This window comes from Mastomys coucha, chromosome X (assembly GCF_008632895.1).
Source record: "Mastomys coucha isolate ucsf_1 chromosome X, UCSF_Mcou_1, whole genome shotgun sequence".
NCBI classification, from domain to species: Eukaryota; Metazoa; Chordata; class Mammalia; order Rodentia; family Muridae; genus Mastomys; species Mastomys coucha.
Window position 1 is genome coordinate 73,920,300 of NC_045030.1, and position 18,875 is coordinate 73,939,174.

Genomic DNA, 18,875 nt, shown 5'->3' on the forward strand with positions numbered 1-18,875 from the left:
AGAGAGAGAGAGAGAGGCTTGTGTGGTTAGATATCTTCTCTTTCGTAGGAGCTGAATACCTTTCAGGGTTCAGCCTGAAACTTGCATGCAATTAACTGGATGTGTTTGATCCCAGCAGAGTAACACCTTAAGGAAAAAGATGATATGTTTCCTGTGAAGAAGCTTGCCTTGAAGGGAGAGCATGCTTTCACCCCATGGGTCCCTTTGTGGTAATAACATAGCTTGTATTTTAATAAAGATTCAAGCCCTCCAGCAAATAGTTCATAGGGAAGAAATGCAGATCAATAAACAAATGAAAATGGCTCAGGTTTATTCATAATTAAAGCATTATAAATTAAAGCAACAATGAGATAGATATAATTTTCACCCATAAAAATGATGCCTGTTTAAAAAGTCCCATAATATCTTTTGTTCAATCTGCTGTAAAATTAAACAAAAAAGGCATTTTTATTTCCCTTGGTGGGTCCTACTTTGTGCAGCCTCCTTGGATGCACACTGATAGTATTGGCCAGTACAAATCAAAGTCATTAATACACATGCCTTTGAACTCCACAGTGTCACTTCCTGTCGTATGACTGCATGCCTGTGAAGAAGAATGCCGTGTAACACCCAGTCTCACTGCTTTGTAGAAGCAAACAGCTCTGGATGCTCAGAGTGTTCACAGGTGAGGAGAAAGAGGTAGTGGGCTGAGTTGATAACGGTGGTGGCGCACGTCTTTAATCCCAGCACTTGGGAGGCAGAGGCAGGTGGATTTCTGAGTTCGAGGCCAGCCTGGTCTACAGAGTGAGTTCCAGGACAGCCAAGGCTACAGAGAGAAACCCTGTCTCGAAAAAAATTGATACTTTTGTTCTGACACAGCTGTGGAACTCAGAGCCTACTGTTCTCTTACAAAATAAGTTGACTAATAGCACACTCCTCAGGTAAGTGATTTCATTTGAGTGAAGTCTTTATACACTGCTTCATACACTTAAGAGATTCACCACTAAGCAAAAAGTGCTCCTGTCTCTTCCTTCCCATTCCCAGGGACAAGTCATGCAGAGGATTGTGTCTTATCTCCCAGCCATTTTTGGCATCCAATGCTTTGATTCAGGTATTGGGTTGCTATGCCACCAGGGGGCAGTGACTCCAAATTCACACAGACCACAGTCTCTGTTCCCAGGAAGCTCCAGTGGGTCAAGTGGAGTTGACAGCCAGAGATAAGGAGCCAGGACAAGGAAGCTTAGCTCAGGCTCATGTGCAGTCAGTGCAGCTGACTTCTGAGCTCTTCTGTCGATCTAGCCACCATGTAGGGAGAAAAAACTGTTAGCTCCATTGTCTATCAGACAGACTGGGGACAAACAATAGCATTGTTTAACCAATACTGAGATCTTGAGGAGCAAGGGTAGGACCTGGTTGTCAAATAAAATACCAATATAGGATATCAATTTGCACTTGGATCCTGAATTAACATGAATAATTTTAGTAGATTCCAAATGTTGCATGGAGCACAATACTGGTGTTACTGACTTTTTCTTATTTAAAGTTCAAATTTATTGGTTAGGGTAGTTTTATTTGCTAAATCTGGCAACTGTGATTGCACAAAATGTAAGCTCAGCTTCTAGAGCTCCTGGGTTTTACTGAAGGCCATCATGACCCACCTATATTATTTTTGAGCTGAGCAAGTGAGCTAGTGGGGATAGGGGTTGCCAAGCCACATTCTCTCTATTAATCTTATTTCCTCCTCTTCCTTCCTTCTTTTCTTTCTCCCCCTCCTTTTGTCTTTGCTCTTCCTCTTTCTAGCTGGGCCCAGCTGTGGTTGATTCCTTTGACACATAACCTCTTCTTCCTTCAGTGGCTCTGGGACTTAAGAGCCAGGGTTTGACCATTAGTAATGATATCAGCCTAAGGCACTACAGAGGAACATAGCAGACAGGATGTACGTGCAGATTTGTAAGTATATAGGAATTTATTTAAACAATTGGCTCCTGGAACTTAGGGGAAGGTGACTGGTGGGAACTCAGGCAGAGTTTTGTCTTCCTCCTGGAAGCCTTAATGTTTGCACTGGATTCTTTCAGCAGATTGCTTGAGTACTAGCACCTGACTGAGTGGCACTCCATTTAAAGTCCACTAGGAATAATAATCACAATTACAACATACCTTTACAGAAATATTGAGAGCTGAGTGTCTGGTAGACTTGCTGGGGATCAAGACCTGACTAATTTGACACATTCAGTTGGTCTAATTAGTAGGAAAACTGAGGCAGGGCTGAAATTTACATCAGTGTACACAAGCCAAGCATGTCTCTCTTACCCCTCCTGTTGGCAACCTGCCCAGGATTAAGATCAGAGAAGGCCATTTGCTTTGCCTGGTGACTGCATTGGAGGAGGCAGGATGTTCTGTACAGAGAATCTCCTCTGATACAGTGTTGTACCCTAGATTATTAGGCAGTGCTGGGCCTGTGGGAACCATGATAAGCCTGGGACCTGACACTGATTTCGGCACTTATGGATGCTTGGGCCCTATTCCAGCCCCTGTCTCTTCCTAGACCATGATGGAGAATGGGACCAACCTACCCATGAGTAGCAAAATCAAGGGGTGGTGAATCATGGCAGTTCCCATAGGCAACAAGTTCCCACAGGAACTCTATCTCTTTTCCTAAGTTGCTTACATAGCAGCAGAAAAGAAGGCCACAAGCTCCACCAACAAGATACAGTGGGATGGGCTGGAGAGATGGCTCAGCCGTTAAAGGCTAGGCTCACAACCAAAAATATAAGATACAGTGGGATCACAAGGTGCCAATCCAAGGCCTGAGCAAAGTGTGGGAGACCTGGCTCCACCCTCTTCTGCCAGTATAAGTCCCTCCCATTTCTACCCCTGGAAGAGGAGCACTTCCTAGTGTCTTGTCTGTGCCTTCCACCCTGAGCACAGTTATAAATGAATACTTGGTGGTGATAGCAAGAAGTTCCTCTGGTGTCAAAAAAGAGTTAGAAATGTCTACTTCTGAAGATCTGGGGACTGGAAACATTGAACAAACCCAAGAACAGCTTGTGGTGCCAGGTGAGAATCCCCTAAAAGGCTCCTTGGCTATAGTTAATATGTAGATCTACTTGTGCTTCTTCTACAACATCCCACAGCTGTTGTGTATGCTCTTCACTTAGTCTGGAAGGTTGTTTGTCTTTTTTAGGATGCTTAGTGTTGATTCCTGCCTTTCTCCTGCTGTATTAGCCGATTTGGGCTTTTAATCATCCATGGATCATTTGCTTATCTGAATTTACACTGATAAATTGTTTTCTTATTTGTATTTCCCACTCTCCCTTTTACAGAGATGGTTGATGTTTGAGATTTCATCTGTTGATCAATGATCACTCTATAGAATCTTAGGCCCAGTGTCAGGTCTTCAGTAAATACATAATGAATTGTTAAACAAATGAGTAGATAGGCTGGGGTGAGAAGTGAGTGAGTACGGAATGATTTCTAAATCTTTGGGCATTCTTCCTGCAGTCTCCAGTATCAACTGTCCAAACATTGTCCAGGTACAATGTTTAACAGTATTCACAGAAGTCTTTGTTCTTCTTTCTAGAAGTGACAGACTATGGATCCCGGTTTTTGGGAGGAATCCAAAGACGTCCAAGGGCAGAGCAAAAGCTCACTGGATCTGGTTCAGGCCAGTCATTTTGGAATATGACCGGACCACACCCCAAGCAAGCGGTATTGACATATTGTAGCTAGGTTAGGGTGGGGAGTACTTACTTTTGGGGTTCCTGTCTGCCCGTGGTAGATACAGGTGTAAGTTGATAAGCTTCTGTATACTAAGAAAGCAGATGAGAACAGAATAGTCTATTGAAAGGTCAGGGCTGTCCTGTGTAATGCTAGGGCTTCAATACTGGAAATATGCACACCAACAAACATGTTGACTGGAGAATACATCTATAGTTGGCTTTCTGCATTCATAGGTCTTGCATCCATTGAGTTAACCAATCACTGGTGGACAATATCTTGGGGTGGGGGTGGGCAATCATATCTGTAAAAACCATGTACAGGGCTTTTTCTTGCCATAGTTCTCTACATAATATAGTACAAGATAGCATTTACATTTAATTAGACATTATAACTAACGTAGAAATTACTTCAATTATATAAGAAGATATGCTTGTACTATGATATGATATTTTTCATAAGGGGCCTGAGAATCTGTTGATTTGGGTAACTATAGGGCCAGGGTCTAGAAACAGTCCCATGAATTCCGAGGGATGATTATACAATTCTTTATAAATCTCCATGGTGTGAAATGGTGTTTTCTTTTAAATTACTTAAAATAAGTTGAGGGTTTATATTCTTCTTCAGTAGGTAGCCAGGTCTTAAAAAGGATGGCTGTGCATAAAAGTCCTGCCAGATGACAGAGAAGAAATCAGTCACTGTGCTACCTTTACCACAGCATGCAGGGTTAGAAGCTACCAATAGGCATAGTGTGGATGCGTAGGAAGATGATATGACATCTTGGAACTCCTGTGGGGTGCACTGTTGATTCTGGAACAATGTGGAGGCTGAGCAGGTGACTTGAAATGATGTTTCTTTTTTTTTTTTTCCTGTAGGGACATCAGGTGCAGATGCCCTGGGTGCCAAGAGAACAGAGCCATGGTGATGCCCATCTCCAGGAGTTTCCTGGTAACTTCCCAGCAGGGAGATTACCTTATGAGTGGTAAGGAATGAATTGCCTTGTTCCTGGCTGCCTGAACAAACAGGGGGAAGGGTCATAGGGACTGGTGAGCATCCAGGTCAAGAAGCAGTTACCTGAAGTATTGGGGCACTATTGTCTCTTGGCCATTTAGGATATTTGTATGCTCTGGCAGACCCTCGCACTTCTTTACTACAGAAGGGAAAGGGTATTTATTCAAAAAGCTTCCAGGCTTGCCTGATTGCTCTACAATTTGCCTATGACTACCAGCACCTCTGACCCTTATATCATTTTCTTTCAACAGTTTGGAGACAGATATAATGGCAGAGATTGGCCTGGAAGAGCTCAATGGCCTGGAGATGGAAGTCATGAGAAGGCACGTAAGTATCGGCTGTACATCTCTACCTGCAGGTAGAAGGAAGCATCATAGTGCCTTGGCAGCTGTGAACAAAGCCACCCCCTGAATTTTCACAGCCTTTTTCATAATTATATTCTGTAACAAATGAGGTGAGGTCAGGCTCTTCTCTGCTTCTTGGGCCTCATGGCTTGGGTAACTCCTTATTGAACCCTTGATGTTCTTCTTTTATGGACTTGCTGGACAGGAACTGGGGAAGAGAAAAGGAGGTAGAAGGCAGAACAAAGGCAACAAATTTTATTTTGTTTTATGGTCATATTCCTCCCCTACCCTTATGCATTGCCTTATTGCATTCCCATATGAGTGATTTCTGTTTGGTCCTTCCACAGATGCAAGTGATTTCTGGGCGGCTGCGTATCCTTGAGGACCATGATGCCACTTGGCGCCATAAAGAGGCTGTGCTCTTTACTCTATTGGTGTTGGTCTGCATAGCCAACCTGTGGCTTTGGATGCGTCAGTGAAATTTCACAGGCATCAAAACTCTGATGGAGCTATCCCCTCCTCCCTCTTTCCTTTGCTTCCAGGGATATACCCTTGCCTACCACTTTCTATCTCCCAGCAGCTCTCAGGTAGCAGTTGATTTATTTTACACTTCTGCTCTGGATTTCTGCTTGGAGATGAGCCATGCTGTTGTGAGATTTTAGCTGCTGGACAGCTAGGTAATCACTGGGTAGCATTACACAGGTGTGTCTGGGTTGGCACGTAAGTCCACTGAATGGATAGGAGGATGGTACCAGCCCTGACAGAAACAACAGCATTAGGTATTACTACCTGCTTCTGTCACCCAGAATTTCTTCTCTTCCATCTTCTGTGAGTAGGGTTTGGCTTTGTATCCCTCCCTTGTTTGCTTCCACAGCACTCAAGCTTTTCAATAAATGTTTCATGACTGCAGCAAAACCTGATATCAGGAATTCTTCATATAAAACTCATTTTTGGCAGGGCTAGGAAGGTGCATGAGGGGCTAGTCCTCTGGTCCCAACATAGGACTGGGTTGCTGCTATTGCCCCAAGGTTCCTGGTGTCCATCACTGCCTACCATTCCGCACACTCATTGTCTCTATGCCAGGCAAGGTTTCACACAGTCCTTCCAATTGTTGTCCTGTCAATGATTGATTGTAAAGCATATCAGAGAAAAATGCTATGAAAAGGACCAGAAATCTTTCCATTTTCCGGTAAAAAAATAAGTTTCTGAGAGGAAAAACATGTCTCTGGGGTTTTCTAGCAATACAGAGAAAGTTGTGTGTCTAGGCTAGGTTCTCTTGAGTCCTAGGCTACAGAGTGCCCTGCTTCCTATTGAGTGTCTGAGGAATGAGGTCTTGAAAGAGTTCTAGATGTTACAAGTACCTTTGCAACTATAGCCCTAGACATCACCTCTCAGATAGTCTAGCCATTGGGAAGGCTTGCCTGGCTGCTACTCCTTTACTGGGACCAAGTACTTGACAAACATTTGAGAGCTTTAAGGTTCATTGTCAACTAGCTTGGAGTTAGCATGTACACTATCAGAATCTAGTTCTGTATTCCTGTGAGTTGTTTCCAGGAATGCTTAGCTCATAAAGGCTCAAAAGTAACCAAGACAAATCTTTCTGGTTGTGGGAACCTAGAACTTTTATATCACCTTTGCAGCTAAGTGGAATTTCCCCATACAGCCATGTCTATCAATACTTCTCTATCTAAAGGAGGATTCTGTTACCAAATATGGAGAGAACTGAGTATAGGAGCTAGGATCCACAATGCAGAGAGAGGATGTTTAAGAGAAACAGGTAGCTGAAGAGATCACACAAGGGCAGCATGTGGCACTCCCTGCCATTACCATAATGCCCCCACTGCCTTCAGTGGTGCAGAACGCCATACCAAGGGAGAGATGGGCTTATGAACTTGATACCTAGAGGTCTTCCCACACATGTCTACCCTAAAGGTCCCTTTTTAATCATGTCCCAGCTGAGCTCCATAGGGAAACTCCAAGGAAGGCAGGGGTGTAACCAGGCTGGGAAAACTCTGCCCTTTGGGACCTGGGTGCTCCTGTGCCTGCGTAGACAAGACATGTTTGCAGAAAAAGTCTGGTTGAAAATATGTTGTGAAACAAAGACTCCCTCTTGGGAGCAATTTAGCTGAGTTGCAAACAAACAGCCTGGTGACCCCTGGAGGAACACCTTCTGAGCTAGGTGACCTAAGGTGGAGTTCTTGCATGTGCTCTGACTGCCCTTCTGTCTGCCCTGCAGTATGAATGCTTGGTTGCTTCTGACAGGACTAGGAGAAGGTTTCTTCTAACTCCCACCTAGGAGGTCTCCTAGATCAGACCTCGACTGCAGCCAAAGCTTTCCTGGTTGGCTTCTGTGACAGCCTGAGAGCTTAGCACTGAGCCACTGTGAAGGTTTCCTTAAGAGCCATAGGGACAAGATGACTTTTGACAGAATGCCTTGCTTATCCCTTAGGCTAACAATCCATCTGGATCATTTGTCCCCTGATTATATTCTCCTTTACCCCAAACTGACTTTCTCCAAGGAAAAGTAGTGTGTCCAGTGTATGTACATGTGGGTAGAAACTCATTTACACTTCGCAACGGGGGGGAGGGTGGACTCTTCTACAGCATGCTGCTAATCCCCATAAAAGTCTTCCATACTACCTAGGCCTGGGATTAGAGGAACATAGCAGCATCATACTGCCTAGTAGCTTGTGAGGGTGTAGGGCCTAGTTTTCACTGCCTTCTGCATCACTGATACCCAGCAGATGGAAAGTGCTGGTAGAAGGCCCATTAGTGTCCCCAGAAAACAATTTTGTCCCAGGTTATAGGTTATACACTTGATCTTTAAGGAGCACTTTCTATGCAAAAGCCTCCACTGAAGAACGTTCGTTCTAACTACCACTGTTCTGTTGTACACTTCACTATGTGCCATCCATGTTACATTTTCAAAATATTCAATTGTACATGACATATATGAATACAGTCTCCTGAATAAAGGTAAACATTAGATAATACAGCCCTGAACTCCTACTGCCAAGCCCTTCTACATGGCTTAAAGTGTGTCCTGCAAACTCTCCATGCTGTTCCATGCAGATTTTATGTGTGTCTATGTTTGCATTAGGCTTTAATCTCAGGACATCAGTTAGAGATTTCATGGTCACCCACTTGGGAAGAGTCTAGTCCTCCAAAAACCACCTGCACAGGTGTGGAAACTGAAGGCTCCCAGCAGGGCCCTCCTCACTAGTCTGATTCCCAGTCACAGCCAGCCCTGGGCAAAAGCTGAAACTCTCTATTGCAAAATTTGGTTCGCAGCCTCTTAGCAGCTGGGGGAAGGAGGGGGAGAAAAGAGTGGGTTGTGGGGAGTGGAAGGTGTAGGGTGGGGACCTAGTACACCTAGGAACAGCTTAGAATCCTGATCTCTTGAAAAGGAGCCAAAAGTTTACTTGCTCCCTTTCAATTCCTAAATCCTGGCCCTTGTGAGAGTCTAACTCAATTGACTTTCCCCTCTTTGGCTGGTTTCTTTTCTCTCCCAGATTTCTCCCTGATTTTCAAGGCTCTAATAAGGTGGGCTGCCTGGAATGCTGTCAGCAGTTTAAGGCAGTGGTTTGGTGGCCATGAGCTTGCAGTGTTCAATCTCCAGATAGAAAGCTTTGTACCTGCTCTGTGTACGGTAGAGTCCCTCAGGGAGCTTGGGAGGGGCCAGACAAGCAGCTTCCACAGACAGGCAGCCTAGTATCTAGTCCTCAGTTGTTGATAGCCATGGGTGTGCACAGACTACATTGAAGACAGCTTCTTCAGGGGCCAGGGGCACCCTGTACTAGGCTCTCAAGATCACTTAGCTGTGGTTGTGTGCTCCATTGGTCCTCTGTTGGCTTTCTGGTCTGGTATCAGACAACATAGGATAAATCTCTGATTGGGAGACTGCTGATGTTTGTTGAGGTCTCAGAGAACCTTCCCTGGTTGGGCAACCGAAGAAGCAGGAAATCTCTACAGGTTTCAGCGCTCATGAGCTCCCAAGACCTTCTATTTGATTGGACCTGGTGTGGAGAGAACAACAGATGTTGACTTTGGCCCCAGGACTCTGAAACCATCTGACTGGTGAGCAAAGTGGGGGAAGGGTATATGTGCAACTTTCCTGTGACCATGGACTGGGGGCTTCTCTGGAAGTTAGGGCTGGAACTCATGAAGATAAAACCTGCAGACCTTAAAGCTGTGATTGACAAGGGCTCTTCTGTGTATGGCTCCACAGCAGGGCAGAGGTAACTGGCTACTCCAGGAAATTTTTGAACCCTATCAAAGCAGTCAGGTGAAATATTTGGTTCCCTAGGAGGGTGGTGGCAGAAGTCACACCAGACTTTCCCCGAGACACCTAAACTTTGTTATATAACTGGAAGATGATGAAGAGGATGATAGAACGCTTTGCTAGGCATGGATTTTGCAGGAAAGTGTGGAGCCTATACACCTTCCTACAATACATTTCTCCTCTGTCTTTCTAGCCTATAGCATTTCTGGGCTTCCAAGCATTAGAGCATGGGGAATGTACAGCTTGAAGCTCTGTTGCTGTCTGTGCCATGGTAAGGGGAATGGTCACATGATGCACTAATACTGCTGGGATTTCAGCCTTTACTTTGGCTCTTGGAGGGTCACTCAGGCCTGTCCAATAAATCCTTAGATTAAAGCACATGTCCCAGGCTCCCCATATTGGGGACAAGACTCTCTGCCAGTTGGACGATGCATCTACTGGACCTTCTGATTAAGGGAAGTTTCTTGAGTCAAGCCATAGGCCTAGGGCAGGAACAGACTCCGAAGGCTGCTGCAGGCTCAGTATCTTTGTTTTGACCTTCTACCTGAGTCCAGGAAAGGATGTGTAGGTCCCATCCACATTAGACTGAAGCAATAAGAGTTTTCTAGTGTTAGAATACTTTTATTCCTAGACTTCCTGTCAACAGGACCCCAGACTCTGTTCTCCCCTGATTGACCCTTTCTACTTGTTAGTGGATGTCTCCTTTAGGGAGTTTTTGTGGCACATACCTGTAACTTCAAGTAGAGGTTCGACAGTGATAGATCAAAAACAAGTACATCTTAGGTCCTGATTAGGAGATATTAAGTTTGTAATATAGATGTGAGGCAAAGTAGGCATGAGACAAGATGTGGAATTAGAAAAGTGCAGATCAAGTTTAGTGAATTCATTCAGTCATTCTTTAACCCATTCACTGAGTCATTCATTAATCTACTATATATCAGGTTTCTATTGTGTGATTGTAACTGAAACAAGTTTAAATGAAATAGGGTAAATGGAACAGAAATGTCCCCAATTTTAAAGGCTTCTTTTTAGGCTTCTTTTTCTGCATGGCTTTCAAAGTGAGGGTGATAGTTGGGCCCAGGTGTGCACATACCAACTCACCTTTCAGAGAAGGTGGAGAAAAGCAAAATTTTGGGATCTGAATGCAGAAATGTAGAAAACAAGGAGCCAAAGTCTATGCCAAAGGTGCAGATAAAGCTTGAGATAGCAAGTAGTCAGGATGGATGGGGAAGTGGAGAGAGATTTCAGCAGTAGAACAAGCAAGATCTAGGAGTTTAGCAGGAGGTATAAAAGATAATGGGTAAGTTTCTGGATTGGGGGCCTATGTACTGAGGGTAAACAGTCAGGCAGTGTCAATTTCATAGAGGGATTGTCTTGAGCTGGCTTCAGAACAGCTAATGAAAATGAAGGTGGGCTCAACATCACCAGCTTTCATCTGCCCAGTGGGCCCACATAATGAATACCTCACTTACCCTCCTCCTAGCCTCAGCTCTCCTGGCTACCCTCACAGTTAGCCCCAGACAACTGTTCCTCCTGGGTGGCAGCAACTTCAGCTCCACCCTCAAAAGTTAACCTTAAGAGCCTGCTACCCTTTGTAAAGTGAATGTGCTTTCAGAGCCAGATTGTCTAGCTGTGAATCTGTGCAGTGGGTAGTATAACATCAGTCTAGTGAGATTGTCAATATTGGACTTGGAGATATAGAGGAAGAGATTGGCCATCTTTTTATAGAGAAGATTGCATGTCGAGCCATCCTGAAGACTGGCAGTTAAAAATCTTGAAGTCCTGGCTACTCATAAATGTCTGCCTATCAGAGGGGTGTGACCAAATTCACTGTTACTTGGACAAGATGGATTATATCTCCCTACAGTCATCCAGAGAAAAATTGTTTATCGAAAGTTGGAAGGGAAGCCTGAAGTTTAGCAGAGACGCTTGTGTTGGACATTCATGCTGTTGTTTTTTTATGCTTGTCACTCAGTGTTTAATATACCTTATTTCACAAATTATCTTTTAAAATTTTCCCATTATCAATGAATTTGGACAATTTAATTATACCTTGCCTAGGTATAGTTTTCTTCATGATGTGTGTGAGTGTGTGTGTATGCTCGCACGTACACACACATGCCATTGAGCTTCTATCTGTACATTTATAGCTTCATCAAGTTTGAAGAAAACCTTGGAGACCAATTTTCAAATTGTCTCTTTAACTTCTTACCCTCTGAGAACTTTATGGACACCTACAGCAGGCCACTGAACTTGCCCCATAGTTTACTAATACTGATTTGCTCTTTTCTTGGATTCTTATAGCATTGGCATAGCTTATTATAAAGATCTAAAACAGTTTAAAGAATGTGGAAGGGAGGGGGAGAGATGGCTTAGCAACTAAGAGCACGTGTTGCTCTTGTAGATGATCCTGCTTCAATACCCAGAACCTACATAGTGTTTCACAACCATCTGTAATTGCAGTTTCCGGGGTTGCAACACTCTCTTCTGACCTTTGTGGTCACCAGGCATGCCCAGCATGGTGCATATACATACATTCAGGCAAAATAACCATATACATAAAATGAAATAAAATAAAATAATTTACTTTAAAACTGCTTAAAGAATATGGGAGAAACTGCATGGTTTATATTCAACTGCCGTCCGTGCTAGACCTTTCCTGCAAAGCATTATCATATTTCTGTCAGTAGGGCCCTAGATCTAATCACCCATGAGCATTGAAATTCCATTGTGGTGCTTTTTTATTCCATAATTTGTATTTTAAATCTCTAGGAGTATGACAAGTACTTTTAAACATATATTCCATATTAAAATAAACTTTTTAAATACAGGTAATACAATTGCAATAACTTTCAATGTGTTGTCTGTTAATTCACCAGTTCTTATTCCAATTATCAACTTGTTTACTCCTTGTAATGAGAAATTATTGACATATGTTGTCATTTGAAAGAGAATATAATACATTGTGAATTTTTACCCTATTGAGTGTTGGAATATATATGTATATATACATTTGCACACACATATTGGAAATAGATCCTTCTCTGATGTAGTGCATCTCTCACACAATTTCCCCTCCAATTCCCTTCTCCCTCAGATCCACTACCACTCTGCTTCCTCTTCAGAAAAGAGCAGGCCTCCAAGAGATATTTAGGATGAAACAAGATACAATAAGACAAAGCAACTCCACCATATCAACTTGATAAAGCAAAAATAATCAATGAAATTATTCTTAATAATATTCTGCTATTCTCATTGATTGATGCCTCATCTACTCATCATCAAAGGGGCTTTCTCTGACAGCAGATGGGAGCAGGTACAGAGATCCATAGCCAGACAGTATGTGGAGAGAGTCTAAATTGGTGGTCTCCATCAGGTCCCTCCCCTCAGAATTGGAGAAACTCCGTTGAAGAGGGAGAGGGAAGATTGTAGGATTCAGAGAAACATGGAGAACATGGCTCTACAAATCAACTAAGCAGAGCTCACTTCAGCTTACAAAGGCTGAAGCAGAAAGCCCAGGACGTGCATGAGTCTTCATCAGGTCCCCTGCCTAAATGCTATAGGTGTTAGCTTGGTTTTTTTCTGGGATTTCTAACAGTGGGAGCAGGTGTGTCCCTGACTCTTTTGTTTATTTTTATAACATTTTGGGGCTTTTTATAAAAATGCATTTTAGTTGCTTGGGAAAAATATAATGCATTTGGGTTTTATTTTTAAGAGTTTTCAATAGTATCACATTACTCAGTGGTAGGGACTACACATTCCTTACTGCTGATCAAGGATCTTTTGGGTATTCTGGGTATTCTAACCAAGAGTCCACAAGCAATTAGGTTTTCCAATCTGACAGATGGCATCACTCCCCATCTGAAGATTGAGACATGTTAGGAGAATAGCACATGTACTAAGCTGGGACTCTATTACACATTCAGCTAATTTACAATCTTCTCTCTATGTCTCTCTGTATAGGTCTCTCTATATGTGTTTCTCTGTGTCTGTCTGTCTGTCTGTCTGTCTGTCTGTCTGTCTGTCTGTCTGTCTTCTCTTCCAACATGTTGCTCTGCAAACCCTAGCTATTATGGTCTCTTTGACGTCTGCTCTACCATCAACCCAGGGAAATCCATTAAGGTCTACTTTCATTTCTCCCTCTATGATATGGCCTACAAAGATCACAGGGAAAATGAGTGTTGATTACAAGGCTTGTTTTATTTGTTTCCTTCCTCCTAAGAATTACTGCTATTTGTTGCCTGATGTTTAAAGTCGTGCAAAATGTTGTTTCATATCTTTTCTTTTTTTAAGTATGGTTATTGCATTCTGGAGGGTATACTCAAGTTCTGTTATTCAATTTTACCCAAGACAAATGCTATATATTCTTTTAAAGTAATCCACCTAATGTAAAAAAAAAATCATAAAGTGAATAAGTGAGAGAGAGAAAGTGAAGAAGGAAGGTATAATTAACCAACTACCTAAAGCTCATTCATTTAGTATCTACAATGCCAAGCACTAAGAAAAGTTGATAGCTTGGATTTAATTAATCAAGATAGAGATAGTGAGCTGGTGATGCTTAGAATGTGGAGCCTGTATGCTTTGAATGTGTAGTGGGACAAATGTAAAAAGGAATGGTCAAAACACAAATGGTTTGGACCAATGTTACTAGAAGAATGGTTTTACCTTTTCTGAGATGCAGGTTTGTTTGAGAAGATAGTGTTTGGAGGGAAAGATCAAGAGCTTGATTCTAGACATATTAATCCTGAGGTACCTTTTCCATCTAACTGAAGTTCAGAAAAGAGACTGAGCTGGTATTAGAGGTTTCAAGTCGTTGCCATTCAGATATGTTAAAAGCCACCTCACAACACCTGAAGCTTTAGTGTTGAGAAGACAGGAGAAACTCTTCAAAGAACAGGAGAAACAGAGGGTAGGAAAGGAAGAGGAGAACAAAGCAAGGAGAGCTTATTATTCAAAGGGGAGAGGGAATAATTACTGATCTTTTATTCAGAAATAGAAATAGAACATGAACAGAGAATGATTTTCAAGATGGACTGTGTTCCTTTGTTGTCTCCTTAGTTCATAAGGGATCAACCCAAATGTTCCTGTAGACTCTATTAGACTACCATCTCTCGCTTTAGCATCCAGCTCAGGGATTGTCTCCAAGTGGGTGATTTGTGTGTGATAAATAAGTGAATAAGAAAATTGAACAGCAGTTTGTATTTTAGTGAGCTATGAATCAGAACATCTAGCCTTGGTTTACAATGGATTTGAACTCTGTATTTCTGGTTTTCACATCACTATACACACTCTGAAGAAACTCTGGAAATACAGCCAAAATTCAAGAAATTTCTTGTGCCAGGTTGGTTGTCTATATAATCTTGGTGAGTCAGCTAGCAAACTAGTAGATGAGAAGAGGCCCAGAAGGACTTCATGATTGAAAACAAAAATTAAATGGCAATAACATACCTTATTCTAGGTTTAGAAAGCACTTTTCTTGGGGATCCCACTTTTCACCTAAAATCTCCTGTCCAGCTATTTTCCCTGCAACAACTATGTGGCCTGTTGTCTTTCTTGCCAAGCTTCATTTTGTCTTTAAAGTCCTTGGAATTCTTTTATTAATCTCTATTGCAAATCTTGCCTCCTCCAAAGTTTGTAGCCAAGGCAACCTGGCACCTCTGGAGGTGGAGTCCTTTCCCTCTTCACTTACAATGCTGGAGTCTGCAGAAGTGAATTGCTTCTCACTACACCCCACTTCCGCCTAAGTCAGCCAGGACTTTATTTCTTTGCTGTCCTTTGGTAGCCCTTCCTGATGCACTTGCTAAATTTAATCTCATTTCTTCTGGCACCTGATCCCACCTAAGACATCCACTGTCATGGGCTCTACTTCCAGTGGAATTGGTCTCAAGCACAAAAATCAATTTTCTACTGAATTTTTTCTCAAAACTGCTAAGCTTGTTTTGTTAACTCCTTGATGTAAAAAAAAATCAACAAAAATGGCAACACAAAAGTAAATTTTAACAATAGCAGCATGAAGAGAACCTTTCTCAATCCTACACCCTTTTTCCATTCTCACTGTGTTTCTGTCCTTTCTCTGCCAAGATTGCAGACTTGCAAGTACAGTCACAGTTCTATCTCTTGTCCCTTACCCCCCACTCACCACCTCCTGAAACACAATTCCTTGATGCTCTTCTGATTGGACCCCCACAAAGGACCTTTCGTTTTCCTTAGCTTTCCTTCTATCTCTCATCTTAGGGGCCAGAAGCATGGACTCTCTGTGAAGTCTACTGGGTATTGGACTGGGAACTGTTTTCATGGTTTTTCAAGCCTTCTGTCAGTACATCCTTGTTTTCCTCTTGGTCAGCTACTTGGAATATTTGCATAGCTGTAGCCGTTTTGATCTCTGCCTCTATTCTCCATTCTTGTCCATTCATGATATAAGAATGGATTTGTACAAGAGTAGTAACTCTCTTGTCAGGCAAACTTTGACAGTGTCTATGCCAGACCCCAGGGAGTTGACCTGTAAGACCTGTAAGAGCTTATTGCAACAGGCTTAGGGAGTCATGGTGAAGGCAGCATTGGCAGATTATGGACAGATGCTTGTTACTTTGAAAGAGGAGGCATTAACTCTTGAGAGATGCTGCTTGGATGTCATCAAGGAAGCAAATAATTATGGTGAAATCCAGGTTTCTGACTTGAGTGACTTGGCAGAAAGAAAGCCCCATTAGGATACTGGCAAACTGAAAAAGTGGCTAATTTATTGGCATATGTGGGAAATGTGGTTTTGGTTATATGGGCTTTGTGGATGAGATATCTCTCCGAGGAACTGGTTAGCAGGCAACTAAAGCTATGGGTATGAAAGGTGATTAGAGACCTGTTGGTAACAAATGCCTTGGGAGTAGATGATGTTTTTTGCAGAGTGTGCCATTTAGAACAATGATCTGGCTAACTGTGTGAGCTGAGACAATGTTTAGCTGGCTGTTATGGTTCCTCTAAACAGACAGTTCTGATGAAAGGGCATGTGTGGTTGGGTGATGTCATGAGGGAGTCAGAAAAATAGAGGAGGGCCTGTTTCTGGTAGAGAAGCTGTAAAGAGAAACAGGGGAGGAATAATTTTTAATGTCAAAAGCATAGAGAGGGAAAATGTGTTATAGTGTCCTCTGATCTGCAAGCTTGTACTTCAACATAACCAGCCCTGAAATTGATCAGTCTGAGTGGCCCTGGATTTGTTTCCATTGCCTGGAACGTTTTTGTCTCCATGGTCTGCTGCCTCCAGGGTCCAAGCAAGTACGTGTGGATGCTGGTTTCTTTCCCTTAGGTATCCTCATTAGCATCCTGATGCCATAGTCCCACAGAGAGCACCAGGAAAGCATCTCTGAGGCTGCTTGACATAACTGCCGTCACCATGGTGACAGCTTCAGATGCTGGAAGAAGTGAAAGAGGCTGGAAAGAGGTCAGAGTTGAGGGCAAGTGCTGGGGTTGAGGTATAACTTATAGTGCATCCTGTGGGGATGGATGTCCTCACAAGATCTCCTGGGTAACAAGAGGAAGATCTTCAGGGAAAAATGGAGGTTGTATTAAGTCAGGCCAGGCCAGCACAAAGGTTGTTCTATGCATCCTGATTTCTTTTTTATTGGTTATTTTATTTATTTACATTTCAAATGTTTTCCCCTTCCTAGCTTCTCCCTCCACAATCCCCTTATTCCATCCCTACCCCCCGCTTCTATGAGGGTGCTCACCCCCCATTCCTGTCTCACCATCCTACCATTCCCCTATGCTGGGACATCAAGCCTCCACAGGACCAAGGGCCTCCCCTCCCATTGATGTCAGATAAGGCCATCCTTTGCTATATATAAGGCTGGAGCCATTGATCTCTCCATATATACTCTTTGGTTGGTGGTTTAGTCCCTGGGGGCTATGGGTGGTCCAGTTAATTGATATTGTTCTCTGTATGGGGTTTTAATTCCCTTCAGCTCCTTTAGTCCTTCCCCTAACCTCCTCCATTGAGGACCCCACGCTCAGTCCAGTGGCTGGCCACAAGCATCTGCCTCTGTATTGGTCAGGCTCTGGCAGAGCCTCTCAGGGGACAGCTATATCAGATTCCTGTCAGCAAGTGCTTCTTGGCATCAGCAATAGTATCTGGGTTTGGTGTCTGCATATGGGATGGATCCCTAGGTGGGGCAGTCTCTGGATGGCTTTTCCTTCAGTCTCTGCTTCACTCTTTGTCCATGTGTTTCCTTTAGATAGGAGCAATTCCGGGCAATAGGGATGATACTAGCTGAAATATACAACAAAGTGGAGGGAAAACCTGTAGAGACCATATCCAGAGGTTAGGCATGCCCCTCAGTTGAGGGATGAGACCGCCCACTCACATCCTGATTTCTAAGTGGCGCTTTGGCTCTATGATGACAATGTTGGTATCCTATATGTAGGCTCCTGTACTGTGAAGGATATTCCACCTTCCCTGGTATTTTCTTCATTATCCAAGTATGAAGGTAAGCCTTCCCCTGCCCATTCTCAGATGTCATCTTGGGAGTCTTGACTTAGTCAACTCTCTAGGGTCTAAGAATTTACAGCAGCAATGTGGAGTCAGAGGTAGGTAAGTAGAAGCCATGAGAAATCTGGGATCATGTTGACCATATCTGTCCACATCTAGTGGACAACCTATAGATCAACCTCAGAACAGAAAATCTACTCTGAGGCCCTCTGACCCCATTCTTCCTGACTGTGATGAGAGACATTGTAGTACATAACCTTCTTTCTTACTTGTGGCTGACTCTATCCTCAGCTTCTTTTTCTTAGTCTCTTTTGTGGACATGCCTTCTATTCTGTGGATAGTCACTTTCTCATGTTTGACCAAACTTCATAACCCCCTGAATAATGATTGCTATACCAATATGAAACTATGGAACTCAGCATTGCTTCAGGCTGTAAGGGCCAAGAAAATGATTATACTTACTTACTCTGATGTGGCATTTAAAATCTAAACTGTGCTAAACTATATAATATAGTTCTTTATTGTACCTTAGTGAATTCTTTGACATGTGAACTACTAAGGTCAGTGGTCTGGTTCTATTCTATTCTTACTCTGTCCACATCTAGCTCCCCTGCTCTCTATGGGTACTAGAGTCCACTGGTTATTGCTTTGTCAGGTGAGAGCCCTGGATGTACATGGATGATGACCGAAAAATCCAATGGTGTGAAGAGCTCTCCAGCTAATAACCATAACCATCATCCTCCTCCTTCTATCAAGGCCAATGGCAAAGATGACCATAGGGCAGGTAGCAGGTGAGTCCACGGAAGTTGGTTGAGTTTTGTTTTCCTTCTTTTATTCTTTCTTTGTTTCTTTCTCTCTTTGTTTCTTTCTTTCTCTTTCCTTCCTTCCTCTTTCCCTTCTTCCCACTTCCTATCCCGCTCACTCTCTTTTTCTCTTTCATTTGCCAGACCTAAGGTGGAACCTCAGGGTCTTGTATATAATAGGAAATCACTCTACTCCTGAGCTGTATTCTCAGCTCATATTGGGTGATTCCATCAATAACCCACAGTCTATACTACCTCCTTGG

At 43.0% G+C, this 18,875-nt stretch overlaps 2 protein-coding genes across 3 annotated transcripts in view; both read left to right on the top strand.

Annotated features, from left to right (window-relative positions):
* Positions 1-2,850: 2,850 nt before the first annotated feature.
* Positions 2,851-5,966, top strand: Fate1 (fetal and adult testis expressed 1). Of its 2 annotated transcripts, none has more exons than XM_031363659.1 (5): positions 2,851-3,036; positions 3,560-3,687; positions 4,572-4,678; positions 4,959-5,034; positions 5,399-5,966. In XM_031363659.1, exons 1-5 carry the CDS (start codon positions 2,970-2,972, stop codon positions 5,528-5,530), a joined length of 510 nt encoding a protein of 169 aa, XP_031219519.1. In that variant the 5' UTR covers positions 2,851-2,969; the 3' UTR covers positions 5,531-5,966. The 2 variants fall into 2 exon arrangements, with proteins under 2 accessions (XP_031219519.1, XP_031219526.1); XM_031363666.1 differs by having other exon boundaries at positions 4,959-5,030; positions 5,399-5,508.
* A 2,808-nt stretch (positions 5,967-8,774) lies between these two features.
* The window catches only part of Cnga2 (cyclic nucleotide gated channel subunit alpha 2), a 16,544-nt gene continuing 6,443 nt past the window's right edge, over positions 8,775-18,875 (top strand). The window contains exons 1-2 of the mRNA XM_031363606.1: positions 8,775-9,128; positions 18,465-18,600. Of these exons, the coding sequence (XP_031219466.1) occupies positions 18,488-18,600 (113 nt within the window). The 5' untranslated portion in view covers positions 8,775-9,128; positions 18,465-18,487. The remainder of the gene's footprint in view (positions 9,129-18,464; positions 18,601-18,875) is intronic.

Coding starts and splice junctions, on each gene's coding strand:
- Fate1 (XM_031363659.1), top strand. CDS start 2,970: ATGTCTACTTCTGAAGATCTGGGGACTGGAAACATTGAACAAACCCAA. Junction 3,037..3,559: donor AGAACAGCTTGTGGTGCCAG/GTGAGAATCCCC, acceptor TCTTCTTTCTAG/AAGTGACAGACTATGGATCC. Junction 3,688..4,571: donor GACCACACCCCAAGCAAGCG/GTATTGACATAT, acceptor TTTTTCCTGTAG/GGACATCAGGTGCAGATGCC.